General features: G+C 38.3%; 1 protein-coding gene across 3 annotated transcripts; it reads left to right on the top strand.

Annotated features, from left to right (window-relative positions):
* Positions 1-3938: 3938 nt before the first annotated feature.
* On the top strand, positions 3939-21087 carry LOC135255878 (cartilage-associated protein-like). Of its 3 annotated transcripts, XM_064337658.1 has the most exons (8): positions 4390-4507; positions 6266-6942; positions 9379-9528; positions 12682-12853; positions 16684-16812; positions 17919-18064; positions 18963-19046; positions 20220-21087. In XM_064337658.1, exons 2-8 carry the CDS (start codon positions 6892-6894, stop codon positions 20370-20372), a joined length of 885 nt encoding a protein of 294 aa, XP_064193728.1. In that variant the 5' UTR covers positions 4390-4507; positions 6266-6891; the 3' UTR covers positions 20373-21087. The 3 variants fall into 3 exon arrangements, 2 of the variants coding, with proteins under 2 accessions (XP_064193715.1, XP_064193728.1); XR_010330306.1 differs by lacking the exon at positions 6266-6942 and having other exon boundaries at positions 3939-4507; positions 17919-18155; positions 20220-20262; XM_064337645.1 differs by lacking the exon at positions 6266-6942 and having other exon boundaries at positions 3939-4507.
* Positions 21088-22384: the final 1297 nt, after the last annotated feature.

Here is a 22384-nt window from a genome sequence, read left to right as displayed (position 1 = left end):
TGTTTGAATGACAACATTGGGCCTCATTAACCAACATTCTTAAGAAGAATGGGCCTCATTCACCAACCACTCTTAAGAAGAATTTTCTTTTTAAAACCCACTAACGCAAAAAAAAAAATGTTTTCTTATTTGGGATTTGGGACAGAATCTACGCACACTCAAGAGCACACTTAGGCACATTTGTACGGAAGAGGATTAGGGCCACGTGTGAATTTTTTTTTTTTTGAGTTCTGACTTTAAAGTCAGAATTCTGAGAATAAAGTCATCAATCTCAGAAGTCTGACTTTAATCTCAGAATTCTGACTTTAAAGTCAGAACTCAAAAAAAAAATTTCACATGTGACCCTAATCCTCTTACGTACATTTGAGTTCTGACATGTTTGTGCAAAATAATTGGTTATTGCGTTTTCTTCAATTCTACAGTTGTATAATATTATAGGATTTAAATTACAATGATATTTTTATCATTTATAATATTTTTAAATAATTATTTTCATTATTTTACAAAGCATTAAGGTGCCAGGTTCCGCCTCAGAGGGTAGTTGCCTCAGTGGGAGTAACTGATAAAAATTAAACCATTGTAGTTACCTTTTATTTTGGGGGGTTTCAGTTATACAATATTTGGTCTATACTGCAAAAGCAAATGTTTAAATTTTGAATACAAACTAAGCACTTAAGTAACACTTTATAAACACCTGGACATGTTGAAGAAGAGAACGTCACTAGGGGGGTGACACCAAAATGACTGGCAATACATTTTTTGTTTTTCTATTCTAATTAGGAACAACTGGCACGCGCTTTACATTTACGAGGACAATGGGATTCATCATTTTAAGAACACGTGCGAACAATTCTGCGGTTTAAGAACACGTCGTGAATCTGACGTAGACTTTTCTTAGGATCTTTCTTAAGAACAAATTTAAGAAAAAACTTAGGAAGATATTGGTGAATGAGGCCCTTTGATGTCAATACTTCTAACGGTAGGCCTAGATTGTGGCAGTTGGAATGAATGCCTTATAGACAGTGCTTTGTATGTATGAGTTACTTGGCATTTTTGTAAGTTGAAAACATGTTTTTCATCAGATATAATTTCTTTTTGCACTCTGTTTGTAATGAGTAAGTGATAATACTAATTAATTTATAAAGGCTATGTAGGCTATGACAGACAGGGGTGTAGCACAAAATTCTGGGCCCTATACATGAACAGTCTCTGTGGGCCCCCTTCCTCTCTTCATCCATGTCTCTTATACATCATTCCAGGCTTTTCGAGGGGCCTCCCACCATTTGGGCTCGGTAGTCCATCCCACTTTTCCCCCAAAGGCAAAGGCCCTACCCATTTGTATATATATAAATGTTCATTTTGTTTGTGTATCCGATGTCTTTATTGGTTGATATACTGTACGTAGTAAGAACAATGGGGAGGAGCATTTGAGGCAGGAAAAGAAGAAGGAAAAATCATCCACCCAATAAAGTCCAAAATAAGTTTTGGGCTTTATTGTGTGGATGTGTGAAGTTGTTTGTGAATTCAGTCTGTTGAAATGCGGTCAGAAGGTACAGAAATGAATGTTTTTAAGGGCTGAAAATCTGTTTTTTTTCTGTAGGGAACCCTGAAAAACATGTTTCTGTGAAACATATTGGTGAAGGTAACTTGCCAGTAGATATATCAATAATTTGGTTAATAATCTGTTGTTTTTCTAAGAAATAGGCTACTTCTTAACTATCACCTAAAAGGTCGACAGAATAGAGGTTAAAGTTCTATTCTGTCAAACTGACCTTAATTCATCCAAAATTTAACCCGTAATGTTTAGGGAAATTCACCCTAATTTCATATTTTTGGCTGGACCTCAACAGCGGGGCCAGTCCTACAAACGCGAATGTCTATGACTGAGTCACTGAGTGATGAAGTTACACAATTGTTCGGCCGAGTTATGAAGCTACACCATTGGTCGGCCGGATGAAGTGTGTTAGGTCCAGCCATAATACTAGGTTTTGACCTGGTCTTGTTGTATTTTATGTATCCCTATATTGTAGGCAAGTAAAAAAAAAAGTTTTAATTTGTGGTTCTCTTGGGATATTGTAGGGGCTTGAATCCAAAACACGCCTCTGACTTGCTGCTACATTTCCCACAATTCCTTATGCTTTTTTTTGTTTTTATTGGGCATAGCTTGGATTTCAGTGGGAGGTGTGTGTGTCATTTCTGTGGTCAAAAATGTTTATTGTTTTGTGGTTCAGATTGCTACCATGCTTACAAGGTAAGCAGAAAAACCAGCATTAGTCTGTTTCCTGGCATGAAAAAATGTTACAGTAGCTAGCTGGAAAGCCATGTCTGACATGGCTATCTTACTAAATAGCATTTCAGTAGAACAGACGGATAGATACAGTAGCCTATCATGTATGCCATCATTTCCTGAATTACATATATATGCAGTTAACTTGATGCTTAGGTATTTTATTGTCAGTAGCACATTACCCAGCCTTCCAGCGACATAATTAAAGATAATTACATAATTACAGGCAGCATTGGGGGCGTGCAGAGACAAAACTACACAAATTATCAATATCAAAATGTAGTCAAGTTACAATGAAACTTTCACCAATATGTTTCACAGAAAATAAATAACCCATATTCCAAAGTAGTGCTGCCTGTGTTTTCCTAGATTCATTCAAATAAGTAGGGCCTATGTTTCCTCTTACATCTCACCTTTCCTTTGGTTTCTTATGGATTTGCATAGGGACATTGTGCTACCTAAATGACACAAATCCTTAAGTGTAGGCTTCCTTGAAAATAGTGGACTCCATAAATCATATACAAATCTTTTATGGAGTGGTAATACTAGAATGCAATGTGGTCATTTAAACATTTTCTTTCCCGCATACATCACCACAGTCACCCCTTCAAACATACCACAGTCCTTCTGCTGATGTGAAAATTGCACATATTAATCATGCACATAGACTATTCTTTTGAGGAAGACAAATTGTGTGCATTGTTTTGCATTGAAAACATTTTTGGTGGGCCATTGCTTCATTTAAAAATCTAGCAGAAACAATGCGTAGGAATTTAATAAGTCTAAAGAGATTTCAAAGTTTTTTTTAAACATGTCCTACAGGCTGAAATAGCACCACATGCGCATGTTCTTTTGCCTGTGTATCCTGCATTTGGTGACTGTGAACAATGAACAGATGTGACTGACTCAGGTGTGCTGGTTTTGGTTTAAACAGATATTGTTAATTTGGGAGAATTCATAATTGCAGCACTGGAGGCAGCAAAATTCATCAGAAGCAAACAAGGAATAAGCAAAAAGTAACCTAAGTTGCGGAGCAATTATTGTGTGGTTTACCAGAAATCACAGGGTACAAAATTAATGATGTGTAGGAGAGATAGTCTGGCCATTTTTGTTGTTCTTTTGCAAAAACATGAAAAGGCTCATGGGGCACGTTTCACCAAGGTGCAACTCGGAAGATGGCAGCTACCTGCCATCCAAGTAGAGACCCAAATGACTCCGATCTATTTTGATACTTTAGCCTATATGCCTCTGAATCCAAGTTAATCACTCGTATTTCAGGGTAGCTGCTTGTTAGCTAGCTCAGCCACTACATAAAAATAACCAAAATAACAACAGTTACAAAATGCATGCCCCATATATCTATATTTAGTGTATCTATCAACTGCAATCTGTACAGCATTTCGAAGCGTAGTCTATTACCAGCTAGCAACCAAAATGTTCAATCTGACGTTGCGATAATCATTGTGGTAGCTAGCTGTGACAGTAGTTAGGAAATGTTTATCGAAAATAGACTTGCCACCCACTCATTGTACCACAACGGGATACGACTCATGCCGTATCATGTTTCTTGTCCGTGAGAAACCTTATATCGATAACGCAGGTGGTGGGAGTGGCCGTCTGCTCTTTCTCCACAGTTCCTCGATCCCCCGCCCGCATAGTCTACACAGCGTGTAACTGTCTACTTAATCTGCAGGGTATTCCGAATCTAATCACGAAATGTGTTTAAAATATTCTTCAACATATAGGTTATCTTATAAAAGTAAGATGAGATGTTTTTCAGATATAGTTGTTATGCTTATTTTATTTTCATTTACCCAGGTCGTTCTGTCACAATATGAGAAATATAGTTTCACAAGCTTTCCAAGGCACGAGCTCATGCCTCTTGATACAGCTTATAAATACGCTCTGGACCTGTACAACAGAGAAAAATGGCAAGAAAGTGTGGACTTCTTGGAAGTAAGTCTGAGATTGTATCGATTCTTCAAAGACAGCGAAGCTTTCTGCAATTTGAACTGCAGCTCCGCCCGGCTTTACAACGGAGAGAAGTTTCCAGAGTTCCCGGAGTTGCATGCATTCGGCAACATCATGAGAAGAGCCCAGTGTTTGAAGAGGTGCAAACAAGGTTTGCCGGCTTTCAGAGAGACTATGCCCAGTCGAGAGACCATGGAAGACTTTGAAAACCGTGAGCCATACAAATATCTACAATTTTCATATTTTGAAGTAAGTGGAATTACAATCGTTTCATGGAAAACATGTTATTATTTTTGCGCTGCACACTGAATGTGTAGGCTATGATGTAATGTCGTCTCGTCATAACCCTTTTAACATTTACAGTAGCCTAATAGTTTCGCTTGACTATCCGTAATTGCAGTTTAGAGTTCTACAAATGCATTTTGACAAGGCATAATTACAACGTGACCTGTAGTTATGATAATTTAAAATATCTGCAATTATAATCTGACAAGTAAAATAGGTAGGCCTAGCCTATTTTTGATATCAAGAATTGCATTAGAACTTATGGCAAGCCGTTTAAGCTTTTATTTAAATCAAGCCCTTTTAACATTTAATAGCGTGACTGGATTCACATTACATATAGGCTATCTGTAATTACATTACATTGCATTACATTACAGGCATTTAGCAGACGCTCTTATCCAGAGCGACGTACAACAAGTGCATTAGTTAAAGGTGCAGAGTTGCAAAAGAAACACACTAGAGTGAAGAAAAGATCGTAGTGCCAGAAGTGACCACATAGATCTGGACTCCAACCCTGTAGAGTAACCTGTTCAGCAAACAAACAAAAATCCTGCCAAGTACAAAGTAGCACTGAAACCACATTCGCCTAATCAGAATCAGACAAAAACAATCCTGCCAAATAAAAACTAACGTGATCGTATTAGCCTAACTAGGTACATTGAGCTAAACTATAGGCTAGGGAGGGGTGGGGAGAGGTGCAGCCTGAAGAGATGAGTCAGACTAATTAATGTATGACTAGTCAAAATGCTAATTTAAGATATCTCTAATTGCATTTCGACTAGTAACAATGTTAATTTAAGATATCTCTAATTATATTTTGTCTATTAAGATTGAAGTTACTTTCACCATTCAGTTGTATGGAACCCCAAATTAAAGATTACTTTTGACTGTCCAAAACGTGAATTCCAGATATCTCCACTTAAATTAGGACTAGTCGTAATTCAAATTCGAGCTGTCTCCACATTAGTTCTAACTTGTCATAATTTCAATTAAAGATGTCTTTGATTCTTTGTGATTAAAAATATGTAAATGATCTTTTTTGATATCTGAAACTAAGCTATTACTAAGATATGACTTACTTGCATTGATTAGGCTACTCACAGAAATGAATAAACAACGAAACAGCTTCCGTTGATTTGACAACAGATTAACAAAATCATGATTATGTTTTGTTTTTATTTTTAGTCAGATAAACATGGATTTCTTTGTAACGGATTGTCTCTTAGTACCATGTCAAGCTTAGTGAAGTGAAATTACGGGTTGGTTACTGTAGATGGCGTTAGTAGAATTTCTTCCTCCAGGTCCGGTAAATCTGTTGCCCGGTAGCTATTATGCTACAGTGCTGTGAAAAGGTATTTGCTTTTTTTCTTATTTCCTCTTTTATTGCGTATTTGTCATACTGAATGGTTTCAGATTTTTAGACGAAGTGTAATATTGGACAAAGGGAACCTGAGTAAACACAAAACACATTTATTTAGTGAAAAAGTTATCAAATACCCATATTCCTCATGTGAAAAAGTAATTGGCCCCTTAAACTTAATTTGATATCAGTCTTTCACATTGCTGTGGAAGAATTTTATCCCACTCTTCTTGCAGAACTGCTTTAATTCAAACAAATTGTTATGTTTTTGAGCATGAACTGTCTTTTCACAGCATCACTATTGTGTTCAAATCAGGACATTGACTAGGACACTCCAAAACTTTAATTTTGTTTGTTTTCAGCCAATCAGACGTGGACTTGATTTTGTATTTTGGATCATTGTCTTGCTGCATACCTCAATTACGCTTCAGCTTCAGCTCACATAGACAGACGAGCGGACATTCTCCTGAAGAATGTTATGGTGTAAAGCAGAATTCATGGTTCCTTCAATAAAGGCAAGTTGTCCAGGTCCCGAGGCAGCAAAGCATCCATCACACCATTTAGCCAGCAGCCATACCACCATGCACCCTGCTCCTGCTGAACGCCTAAAGTTAAAAAAGTGTGGGCTTGGTTAGTATTTGCTTGGGAGACTGGTTAGTTGCTTCTGGAAGTTGTGTTGGTGGGCAAGCAGGGGGCAGTCCTCCCTCTGGTGAAATAAAAAACCCCAATGCCCCAGTTTAGTGATGGGGGCACTGTGTTGTTGGAGATGCCGTCTATCAGATGCGATGTTAAACCAAGGTCCTGACTCACTGTGGTCATTAAAGACCTCATGACGCTTGTTGCACAAGTGTAGGGGGTTCCCCGATGTCCTGGCTAAATTCCCAACCTTGCTCAAACTTGCCACCTAATTATCCCCTGATTTAATTGGCTAAAAAATGTTCTCTCCCTCTCCACCTTAGCTAATGTGTGGTGAGTGTTCTGGCACAAAATGGCTGCTGTGCATCACCCGGGTGGGTCCTACACATTGGTGGTGGGTGAGGTGAGTTCCCACTCATAACTGTAAAAGCACTTTGAGTGTTTGAAAAAATTCTATATAAATACAATGATTAATTTATTCATTCATTCATCACACTACCACATGTTTGACTGTTGGTATGATGTGTCAGGTTCCGGGGTAGGACTCAGAAGCAGACCAAAACAATCCGAGAAATACTTGGCGATTTATTATCACAAAACAGAGTGACAGAACCAGCAAAACAACAGTCTCGTAAATCACAATCCAGGTGAAGGTCGATGATCCGAAACAATCCCAAATTCAAACCGGCAAAGGTACAGAAACGGAATCTGAGACCAGGTCAGTTAAACAGGCAAGAATCCAAAACCAGAAGCAATCATTAACAGAGCAGGCAGGCTAAATTCATAGTTGGCGAAAACAGGCAAAATTCGAAAACCAGGAAGTACAGCTAGACATAGAAGGCTTGAACGGCGCTGAGTAAAACCAAGGCACGATCTGGCACAGGCTAATAGGGCTAACAGAATATATAGCTAAGGAAACTGAGTAGAAGATGAGTAGCAGGTGGAGACGGCGGCAGAGGCTTGATTGCATGATGCAGTGAGGCTTGATTGAATAATACAGACAGGCAGGACTGGGGGCGGAGCGTGGGCGGGAACCAGGAACCTGAAACCAAGGCACACCCCATGCGCTCACACATACACAAAAAGCACAAAAGCATACATACAAAAATAAAAATAAAAAAAATAAAAAAAAGAGACAGAACGGAAACTCAGGCGGACCTCCTGACATGATGTTCCTACTGTGAAATGTTACAATTGCTTTACTCCAGATATAATGGTACCTGTATCATGCAAAAAGTTCCACTTTTGACTCCATCCATAGAACATTATCCCAAAAGGCTCAGGGATCATTCAGGTGCTTTGTTGCAAATGTAAGATGAGCATTGATGTTTCTCTTGGTTAGCAGTGGTTTCCACCTGGCCCATGAATCCTATTTTTGCCCAGTCTCTGTCTTATTGTGGATTCATGAACACTGACCATAGCTGAGGCGAGAGAGGCCTGCAGTTCTTTGGGTATTCTTCTGGGACCTTTTTGTGAATTCCTGGATGAGTTGTTTCTGCGCCCTAGGAAAAACTTCATCCGGCTGGCCACTCCTGGGAAGATTCACCACTGTTTCAAGTGTTCTCCTTTGGAGATAATGGTTCTCACTGTGGTTTTGAGTCCCAGAGCCTTAGAAGTAGCTTTGTAACCCTTTCCAGAATGATATATTTCAACTTCAGCTTTTTTCCTTATCTCTTCTGGAATTTCCTTTTATCGCGACATAGTGTGCTTGTAGAAACTTTGTGGTGACTACTTCACTCTGGTGGTAAGATTCAATATGAGTGAGGTTTAGAGGTTTGGTGATTGAGTAACTAAGGGGGCAGTTACTTTCACATGGGCGATATGGGTGTTCGAGAGCTTTTTTCATTAAATAAATTAAATAAAATATTTTGTGTTTTGTGTTCACTGAGGTGCTCTTTGTCTAACATTACATTTTGTCTAAAGCTCTGAAATCATTCAGTGTGACAAATATACAATAATAGAGGAAATCAGGAAGGAGACAAATACTTTTTTGCAGCACTGTAGCTAGCTATTTTTTAGTGATCTGAATTTCTTTTTTTGTCTGATGAGCCTACAGACCGTTTTATTGCACTTGCAACCCTGAAGCCCTCTGTTATTCTCGATAGGCAGATGTAGCCACGCTAGCCATGTGTGTTCGCTTACTTGTGGGTGGTACGCTTTGGGGGGAGCGGAGTGGTGGGGCACTACCGACCACTCTCATACAATCCTGAGGTTTTTTCAATACAGACTTTATGCCTAATTTGAAATGTGTGTTGTTAGCTATTGACGTTACTCTGAATATATATTTGGTGGAAATGTTGTGGATATATCCCTCTGTGATAAATTATGTTTATTTCAACTATTTTCAGCTACTTTACAATCACTTTAAGCAGCACCCAACCCTTGTTTCTCTTAAATGAAAGGTGGGCCATTTTCTTGGCCATTTTGCTTCTAAAGTTCAACCAATTTCTTTCCTGACAGTAAGTTATGTTGGAAGATAATAATTCACTTGCTTGACAATAGCCACGGGAACCCAGAACATTTCAGCAATAGCAAATTGAATTGTATAATATCTGAAGAATGGATATTTTAATAATATAATAAAATAAAATTCAGATGATATTTGACTAAAGTAAAGCCAATTCAATTGAAGATAACACTATAAAATGCTGTAATGCACTAACAAACATTGGTGCTGGATGCGTTCAACTGCTTATATAATCTGTGGAATAGGACAGTTAAGATTAAGACAGTTAGAGACTACATATTATATTGTAAGTTACACACGCACACATGCTTGGGTCAAAAATGGGTGTCTTGTGCTGTGTATTAAAGCGCTCTCTGACTGCCCTCTTCTCAGTCCAATGACATGGCGAAGGCTATAGCAGCTACTCAGACCTTTATGCTGAAGCAGCCTGAAGATAAGATGATGAAGAGGAACATGGACTACTACAGGAGCCTGCCAGGATCCCAGGAGCACCTGCGCAACCTGGAAACAAGGTCCTATGAGGCAAGAGTCTCACTCAGTTCATAATAAGAAAAGATCAATTTGTTGTTCTTGCTTTTGCAGAGTTAGATGCAAGGAAGTCCCAGGATTTGGAATTAATCCACCAAAATAATTGCAACTGCTCTTCTTAGTTCCAGGAATTAAAATACATCTCTACAGGTTGTTTCTTTAAGTATAATTAAAATATTTTTCCAACAATGGTAAATACAATTTTTTTACATTTCTGTAACAAGAGCAAAATTATTAACTGAATTCTGCCACTTTGCCTTGCCCACTTGAAACAAGCCATTTTTGATCAAATTGCCAGGTGATGTACAATAGGGAAAACATATAATTTACAATTTAGGCATTTTAGCGAACACTATTCGACAGTGACTTATAAATGGTGCATGTTATATGATTAAGGAATGCCATTAGGGCTAGAAAAAGTCATAATCACAGGGAGAGGCAATATGAATGGAAAAATGTGGGAGGGAAAACGTATGTGTGCTGGGTGCCACAGACTGAATGGCAAACATTTTAACAGAAGTAGTTAATGCATATTTGTGGTGGTTGCATTAATTTCAATTCTATCCATTTGGCAGAAAAGACAGACCTGTGTTTAATTCCTGGGTCACATTTGTGCAGGTGAAAACAGCATATTGATGTTACATCTGTTGATGCAAAGTCCTCTGTAGTGCACGGTGAGCACTTTCTTGACAATAGCTATTTAGGAGATATGCTGCAATACCGGTTGAGATTCTGGACACAGCAGTAATGTGAGGCTGAAAACTAATAGCATCCTGTCTGTACATGTTGTAACATCATCCTTGATAGCCTGAGAATGTGTTAGCAGAAACATTTGGCAGACCACAGAGGTAACACACTTTACAGCCATTCATCTTTCCCTCCAGCTCACAGAAATCTTTAAATGAAGAGGAAAAATTATTTTCTTCCTCCTATGCTAAATTAAATGAATGGACATATAACACATAAGCTGTAGGTTGAATATGATGACCTATGAGACATCTGTACCTACTGGCAGATGCTGAACTGTTAGCATGTGTATCACTGTGCTTGAGTCAGCTTGAAACACCTTGTCAATTCTGGTATAGAGGATGCAAAATGGAAACACCACTGGGAAGTGTGGTAGTCACAGATTTATGGGCATGTGGCCTATACAATATGCATACACTGTGGGATAGAGTCTACTAGCATTTGAAATTGTGTGTGAGGAATATGTCATTACTATTTAAAGAGAAGGTCAGCCACCTCAGGCTGATGGACACGGTAAATTCTGATTCAGCCCTTGTTCAGAATATCACATACATGCTCCATAAGATGAACTGAGACGGCCATGATGTGGACAATATTGGTGTCATGCTATTCATACTCTTTGGACAGAGCTGTTGTCCTCTTGAAAGGTGATGAGATTTTCTTCAGAAAAGCTTTTAACGTATGAAAATGAAAGTGAACTCCATAAAGTAACAATGAATTACAACTGACATAAACCTTTCTTTTAAGAGTATGAGTGCAAAACTATTTCAGTGAAATGCACCACACACCATTACATAAATAGAATTTTTTTGTTCACTGCAAGTAGACCTTGTTGTCTTATCTGATTAAGTGTGCATGCTCTGCTATAGCCTCTGTTGTGGTTGCTTTAAATGATCGTGTATCACATTGCTGAATTAGAAGCTAGCTAAGCTAATGGTGGTAGTAGAGTGAGAGCCCCATGTGTGATAGTAGGAAATACATGCATTTCTACCAGTATCTTTGGTCATTTCTAATGTTTATCATTTATGTTGACATACAGGTTTGTGTTATTTAGGGGAGGTCTCATAGAGAATAATTGGCCGTAGCTAATGCAATTAAATGTGCTGAAATGAGTATGAAATGTGTATCATGAAATAATATGACATCAGTATATATTAAGAAGATAAACTGTCCGTCACTACACATTAAACACAAATTAAAAACAATGAACACCTGGTTATATTTGGAACTGTAATTTAAATTTTTTTTAATTTACCAGCCTATAGAGCCCTATTGTGAACCCAGAAATGTTGAGTACCCCAAAGTTTTATGTTAGAAATGTACAGTATGGGTCCCCAGCATTTAGAAACTGCCGGATGCTAACTTGCATATGTTGGGCAATTAGCATAATTAGCATTAATTAGCATAATCACCTATATGGACAATATTTCAGCAAATGCTTGGCCGGTTTGGCCAATATTGGAGTGATTTTGGGGGTTTTTGAGGGTGCTGAATAAATTTCTGACATTTTAAAAATTCAAAATGGCCGTTTAAACCAGCTAGTTAGTTAGCTATTGTTAGCTAGCTAATATTAGCATAACTCACTTTGCCAACTTTTGATAGTGATTATATTAAGACAACACTTAACAGCTTGAAATGCAGGTCCAATGTATTAAGCATATAAATAACCTCAAAATTGACTCAAAATTAATCAAAATTGGCCCACTGGGAGTTGAAATATGGCCACTTCTGGTTTAAACAGCCATTTAGAATTTTGAAAATGTCAGAAATGGATTCAGCATCCGCAAAACCCCCCAAAACCACTCCAATATTGTGTGGTATGAAAACCAGCGTAGACAGGCTTGAGGATCAAGTTTGGCAGTCATTATGCCTCTTTAGTAGGGTTTTGACATTCAAAATTCCTTGAAATGAAAATTGTATAATCTTGTAACTCGTGAAACTCAAGAAATCAGCTGCATTGGGAAAACTGACAATTTTGCGTATGTGAATTTCTTTATTTTTTTCATATGAAGCTGAGAGATTAATTCAGTAACATCAGTGAAATGCTAAATGCTAAAGCTAAAGTAAATTTGTGCAATTTATTCTGTCCTGCGGAGCACAAAGAATTGCATGAGAGAGGATCTCTGAGGTGATATAGCCAGTTACAGCAGTTTCCCTCAGTGCAGTGACCCACCTCATAGTCTCCAGGCAGGGAAGGTTTCAGGTACCAGGGTATCTCCTGCCTTTCCATTCGGAATATTTTTTTTTTAGAACAAAAGTCTATTTGGGTTAAGGTGAAAATACAGGAAAAGGAGTAATATTTTAAAACTGAAGTAGAACAGGCTTTAAATGGGACAGTTGCCATATGCATGCTTGGCTTGGGAAGCACAGCTTTTTGCTGAGTGCATTCCTATTTTGCAGGCACCGTTCCTCAGGGCTGTACGAGCCCACAATGCGGAGAACTACAGGCGCGTCGTGTCGGACATGGAGCTGGCCCTCAGCGACTTTCTCAAGGCCTATGACAGCTGCCTGGCTGCCTCTGAGGGCTCCAGAGAAATCCTTGACTTCAAAGACTTTTATGCCTCCATAGCCGGTAGGAGAAACATCAAGGCCATTCATGTGTCCCAGTCCGCCCCTACAGCCACGTTTGCCAACCCTGCCCTTGTTGTGAGCGTGCTGCCATTTGTATGGCGGCCGAATCCCGTAGGAGGCAAACCTTAGTGAGCTTGTCTTGCCTCTTTTGTACCCTTCCAATTGGAGGCTTCCTTGTGAGAGGGCCCACAATTTATTGTCTACAACTCTTTCTATTATATGGCTTCCTATAAATTATACATTTGTTGGCAACTAGCTCGAATACCAAGTGATACTTCTGGTCCAATTATATAAATACTGTAAATTACATAACTAAAGCCGCGTTTCCACCAAAATTACCTGGAACTTTCAGTCCCAGGAACTACTTTACCAGGAACTAAAAGGTTCCTTCAGCCAATGGTTGTCTGCGTTTCCACCGGGGTCTAAAGTACCGAGAAGATTAGGCAAATTAGCCCACTGACGTTGTCGTCGGTCCATCTGTCATATGATTTCTTCTGTAACCCCATACTACCACCGAAGTAGCCTACATTATTTTCTAATAACCGGGACAGCCCGGAGGGGTTTATTCCACTTATATACAACGGGTTACCAACAATGACTATATATGGTTACTTTTGTATTTATTGATTTTCATATATCCTCTCAAACACATTCATTAACAGCAGAAAACATGCACACGTTGTAAACAATTTGCTGTTTTATTACTTTCTCGTCGTCAATTCCATATAGGCTAATCGCAAAATGACAAGAATAGAACGAAAACTCGGACTTGCGTGAAAATGTAAATTAGTAGTGGTACAGCCACCGTTTGCTTTCCTTCGAAGTTACTGCTAGCCGAGCAGCGATGTGTGCCCTCCAGATGCGAACCATGCACCATAAATGAGTCCATAGTCTTCATGGTCTTTTCGTGGAATTGAAAAATGGCAGTAAAATTGAGTAAAATTACGGCAGTCTGAAAAGGCTAAAGGGAAGATTACTAGAATTAACCTGTTATTTTACCCGGATAAAAGTGCGGAAGGTGATTTCCAGTTTGCTTGTACTGTATCACCAATGTTAATTATGCAGATCTACCGCATACCTCACATAACTGTATCAAACGTTTTGAGTCAATTACAACGGGCTAACAAAGAAAATCCGGAAGAAAATATTCAGCAACCGAATTAATCCGTTTGAATGTTTTGGTAGCCTACGTAATATGCTGTCCCAGCACGAATGCTTAGCATTTTATAAAACGAATAGCCTACTAAAGCAAGAAAAGAACAGAAGAGCACACGTTATAATTCCAAGACGTTGACAGGCTATAACCAAAAGTAGGCTACTGCGCCGCATAACATACAAGTTTGATTTGAAGTTATTATGAAAATAAATTGGTTTGCCGCTGCATATTTTCAAACATGGCGGGTAATGGCGGAAAATAAATACAACACAAATGCTACGAGTACTCGACCAATCAGAAATGTTCAGCGCTGCAAGCTCCACCCAAAAGGTTCCTGTACTTTCGGAAAGTACTACCCCCCGAGCAGGAACGTTTTGGGGGGTAAAACAAAGCCCCCAGAACTAAATTTAGACCCTAGTTCCTGCGGTGGAAACGCACTGAGTTCCTCAAAAGGTTCCTAGTTCCGGGGTATAGTTCCTGCGGTGGAAACGCGGCGTAAGCATCTACATACTGTTTTTCCCAACACTGTTAATTAGCAAGCCATGAAGCAAGTAGTTAATTTTGGAAAAATGCAGGCGTGCTAACATTATCTGATTATTATAGAAGTCAGTTTGTCCAGGTTTATCTTGGTTGGAAGATTGCAAATGCATCAAACTAGCTACACTACATGGCCAAAAGTATGTGGACACCTGACATCCAACATCTCATCCAAAATCATGGCCATTAATATGGAGTTGGTCCACCCTTTGTTGCTGTGACAACCTCCACTCTTCTGGGAAGGCTGTTGGAGCATTGCTGCAGGTCGGGCACCGATTGAGCGATTAGGCATGGCTTGCAGTTGGCTTTCCAATTGATCCCAAAAGTGTTGGATGGGGTTGAGGTCAGGACTCTGTGCAGGCCAGTCAGTTCTTCCACACTGTTCTCGACAAAACCATTTTTATATGGACCTTGCTGTGTGCCCGGGGAAATTGTGATGCTGAAACAGGAAAGGGCCTTCCCCTGTTGGGGAAGCACAGAATCATCTGGAGTGTGGTTGTGTGCTGCAGGATTAAGAACTAACTTGCCTTCACAGGAACTAAGGGCCCTAGCCCAAAACATGAAAAACAGCCCTGAACCAAGGGGTGCCCAGATACCTTTGGTCATACAGTATAGTTTGTTCTGTTTTTCAGCTTGTTGGGTAATATTTTTCCCCCACTGATTTCATCACTATTTTAGTCATATTTCATTTCTGGAAAATAAATGCAGACACATTGGCACAGAAGTAAAGGATATGCAGATATTTATGCATCAAAATGATGGCAGGATAATTATAAATATTTAAATAGTGAAAAGATTTCTGTAAGTGTGAGTACTACCACTATGATGATCAGTGAGAATATAAATTATTTGCATATGTCTTAATTAGAAATATTTGGAAAAAAATATTTGATTGATTTTATTTTGAGAAATTGCTTATTGTTCAAATATATTTTGTCCACAGAAATATGTCACTATTCGAACTTGGAACACATCCCACCATGCCATCTTAACAGCTTCTTAGTTATCTTATCTATTGTCAATCATACCAGTGCTGTCATTATGATTAATGCTGTATTGTAAATCCAATACAGGTAATTGTAAACTAACTGATAATGTTAGCAGTTAATAAGTCTTGGTTTTAATGTCCCATGTGACCACACTAACCTACAGTTAAAAAAATTGTACAGCACAGCATTGGGAAGCGAGTATTTCAAAAATATGGTGCCAATTCTTTGCAGCTTTTTCAAGTTTTACTTAACCACAGTTGGTAGCTAGCTAAACCTGTATGTTTACTGCTTTAATACCTAGCTAAATAACACCACTCCAGTTATCTAATAAGGTGGCTGGCTAGCTTATTATGTATGGCTGGTTAAAACAACCTGACAGAATTTGCTAATTGGACAGCCTGTTAAATTGTGATAATTTTCTATTTCTGTTGTTTGGCATTGCAACAAAACAAAAGAGTGCTTTGTATATTAAAGTCAAGTAAGTACCAGAGGACACTAGCTTTTATAATCAGTAGCTATAGTATTAATTAGTGCAAAATTTCCATGGCTTAACACTTCCCTCAACTGTGGACACTTTTAAGTTGTATATAGAAGAGGATTGTTTTGATTTCACTTTGTGATATGCTTGGATGTGTCAGGTTTGTACATAGGACACAAGGAACCAAGCATGAGAGGAGGGGCTTGCCGATGGTTATTTATTAAATTAATTACTTTTGTACCTCACATTAACCACGCAGCAAGCAGAATTTGAGGGGATATTCAGAAGGGTGCTCTCTAGCAGTTTGAACAATGTCAGTTGAAGCCATTAAAATGGGAATTGTCTTGAATGTATTTATTCCCAGGCACTCGCGCATGAATTAGCGAGCTCTGTCTACATACTTATGACATTTATATACAGTTTGAACAGGCCTAGAGTGCAACTGCTTTTTAATCACCCAAATAGGGCCTTCAGTGTGCTATGCTCATTGTGACATTTCTTGGTTCATTCCCCCGTTTTAAAATCTGCCTTAAACTGTGTCTTTATTGTAAAACAATAAACTGTGACTTGAGAAGGTAAGGAAAAAGGGTGATTCAGAGATCTACGTATTACATTTTTAGTTTGAGTCGATATTTGTGAATTGTCATATTTGTGTCATTTTTGTTTTTTAGACCATTACACAGAAACATTGAAGCGGAAAGTCAAGTGCGAAAGTGAACTCACTCCAGTTGTGGGTGGATTTGTCATCGAGAAGTTTGTGGCAACAATGTATCACTACTTACAGTTTGCATATTATAAGTGTAAGTGTTGAACATTGATTGTATTCATAAAACTAAATCTGCATGATTTGTTTTATTCTGAGATGAGTTTAAATTCATTGAAGATGCCACCTTTGTGATGAAGTGTTTGCACTGCTGACAAACCTTATCTGTCAAATGAAAGTTATACGTTTTCAAAACAAGCATGTTAAGTTGTTGTTTTTGGTTGGTGCATCTTGTTAAAATGCAGATAAAAGGACATTGGTGGACATTGCTGTGGGGAGATAGCATAACCCTTGAGTTGAAGTTGAATATCAGGCCATAATTGTAGTCTATATTATGCACTGGGTGACAGCACTTAGGAACTGCTGCCCTTCCATAAGCCATTACTCAGCTACTTTATTTATAGTAACATTCATTGCATGCCATTTTCAAGTGAAGACTTTCCAAACTGCAATCAATCAGGCCACCATTAAACATTCTTAGTATGCATAACTGTTCATTTGAGCTCATGAGATAATATGAACTGATTCATGCCTAATCCCTGCTTATGGTCATTGCCACACATGCAGCTATATGCTTTTTTAGAAGTCCTATAAGTATGCACTCTACTTCTGAGTCCATCAATCTAGAGATTTTGTGTTCCCAGTTGTGTCCTTGATAGGATTAAATTTTAAGAATATATCTTTGGTATATTCATTACTACCACATAAAAACTAGTTGGATATTAATTATAAGGCACACCCTTATCCATAATTGTAATTATTTTCCTTGGCCAATGCTTAAAAGTTTACATGAAATGTTTGAAAACCAAAAGCTGCTCTGTTCATTTGCATGCCAATTGTCTGTTCATTGTACTTACCTATATTTTTGATGCTTTCATGAGGAATAAGGAATAGTTTTATTATACTTCAATCATTCATTCCTAGTTAGCAATGTATAATCCAGAAGTAACTAGGTTTTATTTTAAGGCATATAGTAGACAAAACATATGTTTGCTCTAGTGTAGATTAACAGGTAACACTACAAATGTATGTTTTCAGCTAGCTGTTGAGTCTGACAACAGTTTGTTGCATATTATCTACGCATTTATATAATTTGAAATATTGCTGAAGCTTGCGTAATATTTATGTTATGCTGTTTTCCAGTGAATGACACGAAGAAGGCAGTGCCATGTGTGGCCAGCTACATGTTGTTTGACCCCAGTGATAAGGTCATGAAAAGCAACCTGGCTTACTACCAGCTTCACAAAGACAAATGGGGTCTCACCGAGGAAGACTTCAGACCCAGGGCTGTATGTCCCCTCCCCTCATTCTCTCTCAGTTGATATCACTGATAGTTGTTGTTCATGCTCCTCTGTAGGCTGTGCCATAATGAAAACTGAAGTAAGTCAAAGCTGGGATTTTTTCTTGTTTTAGTAATAACTGTTGTGATGGGGAAAAGACCATTTGCTTGTGTCAGTTGAGCCTCAATATGAGTATGTATTCATAAATACAAAATTGAGGAGAGGTGCACAACAGTGGGAAAGGAGGAGGTAAACTAGAGGTTTTTATGAGACTGTATTTTAATCTTCCTCCCACAAGATTTATCTTTTATAATTATTTTGTAGCGGGAAACAGAGATACATATTATTTCAATATCACGATTCGGTGATTTCACACATCAGTTATTTACAATTACATTGATGTTTTTTATTGCCTGTATGTCATACAAATAATTATCTGTGTGGGTATACATCTGTTCCCTTTTCTTTCTCCTTTTCCCCACATATGAGTTTACTACAAACTGTGTACAAATAGACAAGGGAGATGGTACTAATTAATTTGTCCAAATACATACATGTGTTTTAATTTTAGTTTCCTTCATTCTGTCTTGGAACAAAGTCGGGTCATTTAGAGGTTACATACTCAATCCAGTTTCCCCAGTGCTTTACCAATTTGTTCATCGGTAATTGCAGGGGAAAGTCTGTTTTTCCATTAAATAAATTTTATTAAATAGCTAGGCCACTTTATTATTTTGACAAATTGAACGTACACAGCAGAAATTGCAAATACAGCAGGAATTGGTTTCCCCCTTCAAAACAGTGCGGTAACATTACCATTTACAATGGTCTACGCAAAGCTGCCTTTATCCTGGCCTAAGAGAGCTGCTCAGAAGAAGTTGACATTGGTGCCATTTTCTTTTATTGACAGGAAGCGGTGCGATACTTTAATCAGACCACGATGCAGCTGGAGATGTTGCAGTTTTCACAGCAGCACCTGCAGGATGATGATGAGGTGGGTGTTACACAGTTCACCTGAGGAAGTGAGGGTGAATAGCTCAGCAGAGACTGTGAGAAAAGATCACTGGCACTATGAGTTGTGCAAAGCAACATAAGCCATGTCATATACAAAAGTTTATACTCTACATGATTGGTTTGAAGGGTTGATTATTATATAATAATCTGCACGGAGATACATTATAATTCATAGCTACTGTTTGAAGTAGTTTCATAAAAACAGCTTTCTTACTTACACCTGATCAGTTTAAAATATAGCACAGGAACAATACATTTATGGGAACAAAAGTGTACATTGGCAGTCTTATTAACTGAAATTGAAGGTTTCAAAGTAAAACCTTTTGTCAAAAAGGGACATATGCAATTCAATCAGACCAGACTGAAGTATTTTTATTATTCAATCAAAATTGATATTGCGGACTGGGGCAGGGTGCATGGCCCTGTTTCAGCTGCTTTCAGTTGATTGTTCTCGTTCAAGCATTCATCCTGGTGCTGTCACACTTACTTTTTTCCACCAAATAAAAATTACCCACGTCATTTTCATATTTCAGCAAACAGAGCAAGCAAATGATATTGGATTACTAAAAAATTAGACATAATAACTTTTCTGGACACCCTTTAAGCACAGTTTTTTATGTGGCACCAGAAGGCTTGACAGGATGCTGCAGAAGGAACAGCTGAAAGCAAAGGTAGCAATGCACTCTGAGCACTCAGCAAGTTTTGAGTTGAACAGCGTGAGGTATTTATGAAATCAGTTGAAACAGTCTTTCCTCTGAGCAACTTATATTGGCTTAATGATTTTTTCCCTCCTATTTATTATTATATGTGAATAATTTTCCATATGCCATATAAAGCCTGGAGACAGTAAACAGATGAAAGGTTTTTTTGTGTGAAGAGCTAGTTCACTTACTCTTTAAAAAGCTCCCTTTGCACTTTCTGAAGGGGTGTGGACTGTTCTGGGTATCTAGATCTGTTATTCTTATTATCATTTATTTGTATAATGTTTTTACATTCAGCTGAATGCTTTGGTATCAAATCATATCAGAGACAGTTAAAACTATACCTGTGGATATGGAGGACAACTACCCCTTCAAAAAGTGAGACTTTGGAGCCAGAGGTAAATGTGTCTGCAGGGCTAATGGCTGCTACTCTGTGTGTCTGTCTCACCCAGATGGAAATTAAAGGATACTGGTCTCACGGCCTTGAAACAGAGCAGGACTGGTCTGATGCACAGTTTGCAGGGGAGGGCAACTATGAAGAGGGAATCTACGCCTCGCATTACTACAAGCAGCAGCCCAAACAGAAAGGAGATCTGGGAGAGTGACCTTTGACCTTTGCACCCAGTACAAATGAGAGTCCAAAAGTGGTTGTAGGGCGGCCGGTAGTGAGCTGTTACATAAACAAAGTGTTTAATCACTCCAAGGAAAGACATGGTATACATTTCATATAGTCCCGTCAAGTGTGTTGGTCATCATGTATGGTAAAGACCAAAAACACAGGCCTGAAATATTGAGTGTACTGAGTCATCTTTAAAGGTTCACTGTTAAACTCAGGACTACATTTACAAGTGTGTTAGGTCATCATACTTCTAAACACAGGCCTACACAGATGTAGGGCAGCATGTACAGTATGTAGTATTTCATGTACGAAGGGCAGTTAAATAAATGCTTTATCTTTCTCAAGGTATGCTGGCATTCCTAGGGGCAGATTTGAGGCCAACAGTTTTTGTGTTTGTCTGTGTCCCCATGGAAGTAGTCATGCTTATTAAGCGCATATGCTATTTAAATATTTATTCTTGTGGGGTCATAAGATAAGCCATCCAGAGCATTATAATAAAGAACCCCAACTTTGTCATTTGATCAAAAAATATTACTACTAGACACATTAGTATCCTGTTCAAGAGCAATGAAAGCAGCTTGTCAGCATGAGAGACATTTCTTGTGAAATTTTAGAATAATTTTGGATTACTGATTTGTTGTGTTTTAATTGTATGATGATGTATTATAAATTAAAGTTTTTCCAAAAAATTGCCTGCTTCTTCTTTGAGCCCTCAAGCCCTTGGTCTGAATATAGGCAGTCCCATGCCCTCAGCCCTAAGGGCCCTTCTAAACTAAAGGTGTCAGTGTATGGTTGTTCAAATCGGGTCAAATTCAATGAAGGGGAAACTGATTATGGCTTCAGGCAGAGGGGATATACAGTTCCCTTCAGAATTATTGGCAACCTTGATAATGATGAGTAAAAAAACTGCATAAAATTAACAACCTGGATAATAAGATATATTCTATACTCAAAAAATGGGAACGATTATATTTTTTATGCATGACTACTCAGAGAAAACACAATTTTTAACTAGTATTTCCAAAAAGATATATGTCAGAAATATTAATGAACATATTTTGGGGGACCATTCCTCCATACAAAAACTTTAAAGATCCTTCAGGTCCTTTGGTTGTTTGTGCTTGTCGACTTCCCTCTTCAATTCAAACCGCAATTTTTCATTCAGGTTCATGTCTGGTGACTGAGATTATAATTACAATAATTTTGTGGTCAGTTAATCATTTCTTGGTTGATTTTGAGGTATGCTTGGAATCTATCTTGTGGAAAAATCCATTTGTGGCCAAGTTTAAGCTTTTTGGGGAGGGAGGATTGCTAGGTTTTTGGCCAAAATGTCTTGGCCTTTACTGGAGTTTATGATCAGAGCTGCTATATTTCACCATAGTTATAATGTCCTCTTGAACGTAAGCATCCTGCTTCCAATGCCATATCCACAACTGGGTTGCATAGCCAAAACATTTTTTCCCTCTTATTGTCTAATATATAGATTTCATATGGGCATATTATAAATTCACTTACAGACGTGAAGGCATATCTTTGTACAATGGCCAATAAAAATATTAAACAAAAAGGAATTTAAACAGGCTAGCTAACATTTGAATTATATTGTAGAACTGACACGTGTTCACCTTGTCTACATTCCTAAAAAAACATTTTAAGCCATCATGTGCCCAATTAGACCAGGTTATGTGCCAGTGAACTCATCCATTGATATTCCTGGTGCAGCCATTTTGAAAAAAGGCTACCAGAGAAATTCTGGCTAAACCTGCAATGACCCTACAGCTAAACTTGTTATACCTGTGTGTAGTTTCACGGTCTATCCGATAAGGCAATTTATCATGCAGAAGTGAAGTCTGAGCTTGACATGCTATTGGGACTATTAAACAATCAGAACACTTCAGACAGTAGAAATGACAGCTGGTGGCACCTCTGACCTAAGCTATTTTCATAACAAATCCGTGAAAGATCTGTTCTTAAAGCCGTAGTTGTACTCTAGTCAAA

Source organism: Anguilla rostrata, chromosome 1, assembly GCF_018555375.3.
Source record: "Anguilla rostrata isolate EN2019 chromosome 1, ASM1855537v3, whole genome shotgun sequence".
Classification (NCBI taxonomy): domain Eukaryota; kingdom Metazoa; phylum Chordata; class Actinopteri; order Anguilliformes; family Anguillidae; genus Anguilla; species Anguilla rostrata.
The sequence above is the reverse complement of the archived record's forward strand: the minus strand, read 5'-3'. Positions and strand labels throughout refer to the sequence as shown.

Excerpts from the sequence above, each read along its gene's own strand:
- LOC135255878 (XM_064337645.1), top strand. The coding sequence starts at position 4,004 with ATGTGTTTAAAATATTCTTCAACATATAGGTTATCTTATAAAAGTAAG. Across the intron at positions 12,854-16,683 it reads CTTTTATGCCTCCATAGCCG|ACCATTACACAGAAACATTG; the intron begins GTAGGAGAAACA and ends TTTGTTTTTTAG. Across the intron at positions 18,065-18,962 it reads AAGACTTCAGACCCAGGGCT|GAAGCGGTGCGATACTTTAA; the intron begins GTATGTCCCCTC and ends TTTTATTGACAG.